At 36.1% G+C, this 7,442-nt stretch overlaps 1 protein-coding gene across 1 annotated transcript in view; it reads right to left on the bottom strand.

The window, feature by feature from the left end:
• The window catches only part of LOC107679861 (heparan sulfate 2-O-sulfotransferase 1-like), an 80,200-nt gene that overhangs the window by 12,945 nt on the left and 59,813 nt on the right, over nt 1-7,442 (bottom strand). The window contains exon 2 of the mRNA XM_016475569.1: nt 294-532. Coding sequence (XP_016331055.1) covers nt 294-532 — 239 coding nt within the window. The remainder of the gene's footprint in view (nt 1-293; nt 533-7,442) is intronic.

The raw sequence follows: 7,442 nt of genomic DNA, 5'->3' as shown, positions 1-7,442 counted from the left end.
ATCCTATCAGACATTTCTCCTTACTCTGTGTATGTGGTAAGTGAACTTTCATGTACTGTAATGCAACAGGCTACCACTAGCAAGCGGCTAACCTTTTAGTGGCTCCGTATAAGGCGTTATTTGTTTCACACTTCGGGCACACCCCTAACCCCGCCACCCAACCGCCCACCCCCCGATGTCATCGTCCATCATGATGTTTCACTGTAGACATCGTCCGATGCCAATTTGGTAGACATCGCCCAACCCAAGTGGAAAAGTGCCATAAGCTGAATGTAATGTAATGGACATGTTACCTGATCCTGCAGGGACATGACTGGATTATTCTTGGTGGTGTTAATGTGGAGAACATGGAAACGGTTCTTTCCGCACAGGTCATATGCAATGTTGGTGAAGGAGGTGCTGGCAGTCTTGGGCACACGGTTATAGATGATGATCAGATCCTCAATCTCAGGCAATGCAGGAGAGTTCCGCAAGCCGTCCCGTGTCTGTCTCTGCTCCACCTCTCGCACCTCGTGTCTGGCCATGGTGCGCTCTACAGGAGAGAGAAGATGATCATATTTACATCTACAAACATGCATTTATCTTTATTTTTTATTTGCAAAAACCCTAAAATTATATAAATACTATTGTACACTTAAATACTTCTGTAGAATTTCTACAGATTTAAAGGGACAGTTCACCCAAAAATTGTCATCATCTACTCACTCTCATGTCTTTCCAAACCTGTATGGCTTAATTTCTTCTGTGGTACTTGTGGAACAGTGGTACTTCTTGTGGTACTATGTTGGTGACCAAGCATTTTTCCTTTCCCATTGACTTCCCATTCACTGAATGGTTACCAACATTCTTCAAAATATCTTCTTTTACGTACGTTCCACAGAAGACTGATGACAGAATTCTCATTTTGGGTGGACTAATCCCTTCAAATACTGTTTACTAGGGGTGTTAATTAATTAATTAAATAAATTAATCAAAAGTAGGTCATTACACTTAAATCAAATCACGATATGGACTAGTATCTAAATATTAAGCCGCAAAAGTCGATTTAAATATGAATCCTGCATGTTCTGCGTGTCTCTGTTAATGAATGGCGCAGACGCGCGGTTTCATTTACTACACACATACTGAAGCACGCCTGAAATTCGCGGTGAATTTCTCACTAAATGAGGACGTAAACACATGAACAACATCTACAGAACTGCTCTGAGAGTCACTTCATGAGCATTTTAGTGTTTGATTTGAGTAAAACTAGCGTCATATCTCATACACAGAACTGTAAAGGTATTCACGGCAACCCGTCAAAATAAAAGTCCAGTTTGATTTGAAGACATCGTGCCTATAACTATTTTTCAGTAGAATGTACATAGCCTATACTACTACTACTACTAAAATGAAACAAACATTATTTTTTAAGGAATAATCACACAAAACATGTCTTCCATGTTTTAATTTTAATAGTAAATCCCCTTTGTTTGCCAAAAAATCTTGTTTGCTTAATTTTCAATAATTACAGTTAAACAATAATTAATTTCAATAATTACAAAAAAAAATACTATTTTTCCCTATATATTTCATCATTGAGGATTTCTTTAAAAAAGTCTAAAAATCTCGTCTCGTCTCGTTCTCGTGAACCCAGTCTCGTGTCTCCTCTCGTCTCTTGGGATAAGTGTCTCGTCACACCCCTACTGTTTACCTAAAGTGACCTAGCATATATGCACACAGATCTTGAATATGTCATGGTAGACAAAGCCAAAACATGGTTTGGGTCATCCTTGTGCACATTTTTTGGGGTGGGGGAGGGTTGGGGTGGAAAGTAGGGCTGCACGATAAATCGCATGCGATATTTAATGCGCATCTTGTCAGTAAAGCCGTTCTGTAATCAGCTGTAAATCTCCATCACGTGCGTGCTTTCACTTTGAGCAGCATTAACTACACAGAGCCGTTGTTCACTGACGACCTGCGCAGCATTAACTACACAGAGCCGTTGTTCACTGACGAGCATGCGATTTATCGTGCAGCCCTAGTGGAATGTATCTGAAACATCTAATTATGCCATGTTATGACTGACATTTAGAAATAAATTGAGTTCATCTGACCTTAGATTGTAATAAATATGCCATTAGAGCTGCAGAATGTATTTTCTATTTTAAAATACTCTAATCATGATGATCAACGTTTAATTGCAGGGAGAACTGTAGATTATGCAGATCCATCCATCTGCAAATTTAATGCAAGTAGCTGGTGGGAAATGTAGCTGTAAAGTTTAAGTATTTTCGTCTCACTGTTGAGAGAGAGAGAGAGAGAGAGAGAGAGAGAGACTACAGCCAATAAATCTGGGGCAGCTAAAGATCTGTTAAGGTTCCCAACAGTCCCTTCAGCCACCTGTTGATTTAGGCGACAGAAAACAGCAGCAGGATGAAAAGGCCTGAATAATGGAGTGAGAGTAGAAAACAAAGCAAGCAGTTTCAGTAGCAGTGTGTGTTATGTACACACAGCCTCACACTCAACACAGTAACTTCACGCCAGTAGTAAGATGTAATTTGCAACTGAGAACCACTTGTCTACAAGAGAGAATGGCTTAAAAATTCCACTTTTGAGTTGGTATGCATTTATTCTTATTTCATAGGTTTAGTTACATTCCGGAAGCTGCAGAAATTGACGGTGGAGACAATAAGGGACTATACAAGATAATCACAGAGACACTTACATTTCAAATCACTGTAAGATGAAGAGTTTACAATTTTTTAAATCTAAAACCTAGAATATAGTATCCGTTTCACAGCTTCCCACACACACACACACACACACAAAATAATAATAATAAAAAACGTAAGTAATTAAATAGAAATCATTTTCAATTAACTATAATTTCCATATCAGTGTATACCTAAGAATAATTGAAGCATATTTTCTTTACACATATTCATAACTGAAAGTTTTTCACAAAAATGTATTGATATTCATTTAAAATGAAATATTTACAGTTTTGGATTTATACTTTTATGTTTGGCAGCTGTTTCCATTCTTCAAAATCTGCCATGAAAGGGAAGCACATTGCACCTGAAGCCCAATGTGTGTCTTGAGTGAAGAACAGTGGGTCACCAATCAGATACAAAGTGAATCATTTAGACTTTTCAATCTGTTTCTTTCTGGCCAAACTGTGAACAGATGTGTGGGTCTGAGCTGGTCACACTCTACTGTCTAAAGGAAGCACTGCTCACAAATTTTCAGTGTCTTTAAAGTGCTTTTAAAAGACACCAGTGTCTCATAAGGGACCAACACTCAACAAAACAAGATTTCCCTTGCGGTTCATGTGGAGCCAAGAGAGTTCAGGATGAAAACACCAAACGGTATACAGACAAAATCCTCTATACACAACAATAAAGCCAGTAACTTATCTCTTTACAATGCAATTTCCAATTTTAATAAATAAATATACCACATTATTACCATCTGATGCATCACTGTACAGTGTCATAGTTATACCACAGTACTGTTTTAGTATGAAAGGAGAACAAAAAAGGAAATTAAACTGGATATTGTGCATTGTAGTAGATTTGCAATTTTACACAATGATAAACAATAGACTTTCATTACACAAAGCCACTTAAATTTGACTTAAATAGGATAATCTCTTCTGAAGTGTAAACAAACTAAATAACAGTGGAATTGTACGCTCTGTGCACTAATAATGGAAATGCACAGCGATCCCGAAAACAAAAGCCAAGCTAAAAAATAATGAAATCTCTCCCAAGTCATCACGCTGTATCATATGCTCATTTTCCACACAGCAATTACACAAAACTCAGTTTGCTAATAGACTCATCAGTCTTCAACAGAGCATGCCTACCAGTGCATAAAATAAGCCACTTAAAATATTGATCAAGTCTTAACAAGCTTCCATGCATCAGCTGTGCTGCTCTAAAGCATCCTCCACCGCAGAGGACCCTAACCACACTCAGCCTGACATCTCATCTACATCACATCTACTCAGTCTGACATCCCGTCTAACTAGGACACTATCCCAAATCAACATGGCTGTCTACACTGTGATTGACACAAAGCACCAAAACTAGAATGCTCCCCTAACACGTATCCTCACCAGCAACAACACTACATTTTGTTGGATGCTTGTTTGGTTTTTTATTTCTGAGAATCATACCACAGCCCTGCCCACATTGAAAGCAGCCAACAACATAAAAATGTTAAAGGGGTCATATGATGCGATTTCATGTGTTTTTTGAACATTAAAGCATGTCAACATATTCTGTTACACCAAATACACAAAATAATGATCTTTAAAATAGCATCATATGACCCCTTTAAATCAAAATAATATCATAAAAATGTGTACTTATGAAGTACGTATATGTAAGTAAGTTATGTACATTACCATTCAAAAGTCAGTAAGATTTTTTGGTAACACTTTAGAATAGGGAACACATATTCATTATTAACTAAGAGTTTTCCCTGAACAAACTCCTAATTTGCTGATTATTAATAGTTAGTAAGGTAGTTGTTAAGTTTAGGTATGGGGTGGATTAAGGGATCTAAAATACGGTCATGCAGAATAAGGCATTAATATGTGCTTTATAAGTACTAATAAACAGCCAGTATGCTAGTAATATGCATGCTAATAAGCAACAAATGAATAGCTAAAATTTGATCCTTAAAGTGTTACTGATTTTTTTTTTTTTTAAGAAATGAATACTATTATTTAGCAATCATGCATTAATTTGATTAAAAATGACATTAAAAGACATTTATAATTTTACAAAAGATTTCCATGTTACATAAATGCTGTTCTTTTGAACTTTCTATTCATCAAAGACTCCTGGAAAACAAAAGAAAGGGACGTAAAGTATCATGTGACACTGAAGACTGCAGTAAAGGCAGCTGAATATTCAGCTTTGCCATCACAGGAATTTATTACATTTTAAAAAGTTATATATAACAGAAAAAAAGTTATTTTAGAGTATTTATTTCACAATATTATGGTTTACAATGTTAACTGTTTAAAATAATATATAAATGTATATTAAACATTAAACGTGAACAAAAAGTATCTGATTGTGGAAGTGTGGATATACTACGACCAATCCACAAGTTCCACAAAAAAAACAAAAAAACATTTGGATGCCACGTCATCACGGAAGAGATAAAAATACATAAATGTGCTTTACAATGTGCAGTGCATTGTGGGTGAGAGAAAACACTTTTCCACACACTTTTGATATATACATATAAATACTACACTATAGAAATTGGTGACTTCTATGAAAAGAACATACATATAATTTTCCATGAAAAATAAACTATCTAAAAAAAAGTTACAATATTTTAAGGTTTCCCTATTACAGTGCAATTATACAATTAAGTACTGATTAATATTAATTAACAGCATGTTTTGTAATATTACTAGGTTGTCCTCGACGTGGCAACTGTCTACTGCAACAAAATAGTTCATAATGATTATACAATTATATATAATAAGAAACTAGAAATGGAAATGGTTAGTTTTGTCATGCCATTTCAATCTCAGCATAGAGTGCAGCCATACAGCAGTAAAAAAAAGGCATCATAGAAAAAAAGTTGGGAGTGTAATAGGCAAGAAGTGATGAAGCCTGAAACCTGAGCTGTGGTGTTTGTCCTCTGCTGGCACTAACAGAAGGCTGAAACTGCTCTTAATGGAGAGCGATGGAGATGGCTCAGTTGTGTCATTGCACATAACGTCCATTACAGCTCCACAGCCTTCCAACTCCCTCCAGCTTCTTTACATACTCACAACAAGAATGCATTTCTCACACTCATGCATCTTAGTTTTCATCTATCTGAAGCTCAGCTCTTCTTCCGAGAACAGCAAAAAGGGAGAGGCCAGCAGGTACGGTTGCATTGCTCATCTTAATTAGTAAAACAACCTGCTCTTTCCTGACACGCAAACGACTTTCCAGGTGATTAAGCCTTTGATGATGTTAAGAGGAGGATGCATAATTACAAGTGAAGCTGTTTGAGGTGTTTTTGCTTTTGTAATGAAAGCGAGGTCTGATGGGAGCTCATTAACATCTACGCGCATCTCTTATTCTCTCTGGTTTCTGTTCTGCACAGTAGAGGGCAGCATCAAGCTGCCAGGTAGCCAAATTAGCAGGGGCTTTGAGAGGGGTTTCCCTCATGGGGAGGCTCAGCAGGTTTCCTGGAGGTGTTTCATCCACAAATTAATGCTACACAGAACTGATCGACCATCAGAATTGATCAACTGCTGTCCTCATCTCCATATCAGTAAATCATTTGATGGGAAGACAGAAACAAACAGGACTTTTTGTATAAAATTAGGTTCTACTGATCATGTTATTAGTGTAAATTATTAATGTAAACCATAGCTAGTGTAGCTTACATCTCCTTAGCATAATATGTGTTCATGCAGGATTTTAGGAGGTAGTGTGATCTAGTATTTAAAGATCTAGACAAGAAGCAAGGGTTGTAGGGTTCCAACCCTGCAAGCTTCAAGATACATGAACAATCATAATGTGCTTTTGTGTAAAACTTAAAAGGATAGTTCACACAAAAAATAAAATGATGTCATCATTTACTTGCCCTCATGCTCATACCTATGCAATTCTTTTTTTCTGTAGGCATTTTAAATACAATAACTGTATAAAAATATAAATATATCAATATAAATATATTTTTATATTAAATATATATTTGAAAAAATATATTTCTGAAGAAAAATAGGCCTAACACATCACTCACTCTCAGGTTGTTACAAAACCTATAGGATTTTTTTTTTTTGTCCATAGAACACAAAATTACAAATTTAGAAAAATGTTCAGGTTGCTCTTTTTCATATAAGCTTCATATCATTTTCTCTGCCAAGTTTAAATATGCAGATATGCTAAATATATATGGCAAGTCTTACAGTAAATAAATGACATAATTTTGGTGTAGTTCCACACAAAAAGGAATTGTATGGCTTGAGGATAGTTGGAATATAGTATTCATTATGGATTAACATCTTCAAAATTTCCCCTATAGTAGTCAAAGAAAAGACTTAATAGGTGGTGTGTAAGTTATGACAATTTTCTTTTATAGAATTTTTATGAACAGATGAGCATTGATGGGACTAAAATCTAAACTGTTTGAAGGGCTTTATGGTTACTTTAGTTACAAGTTCATATCCAGCAGGTGGCGCTTATCTGGAATGAACTGGCAGTCAGAGATTCAATGTTGTGTGGGTATTCTGTATGTACACCTAAAGGCTTTGAAATACATCAGATGCATGTTACAGCATCTAATCTTCAAGGAATGAACAAATGTTACATGTTAAGAAAGGGGTCAGAGCGGTCATGCTCGGTGGAGGACAGGAAGAGAGATACAGTGGGTACGGAAAGTATTCAGACCCCCTTAAATTTTTCACTCTTTGTTATATTGCAGCCATTTGCTAA

Source organism: Sinocyclocheilus anshuiensis, unplaced genomic scaffold, assembly GCF_001515605.1.
Source record: "Sinocyclocheilus anshuiensis isolate Anshui unplaced genomic scaffold, SAMN03320099.WGS_v1.1 scaffold736, whole genome shotgun sequence".
In the NCBI taxonomy this organism is placed as follows: domain Eukaryota; kingdom Metazoa; phylum Chordata; class Actinopteri; order Cypriniformes; family Cyprinidae; genus Sinocyclocheilus; species Sinocyclocheilus anshuiensis.
The sequence above is the reverse complement of the archived record's forward strand: the minus strand, read 5'-3'. Positions and strand labels throughout refer to the sequence as shown.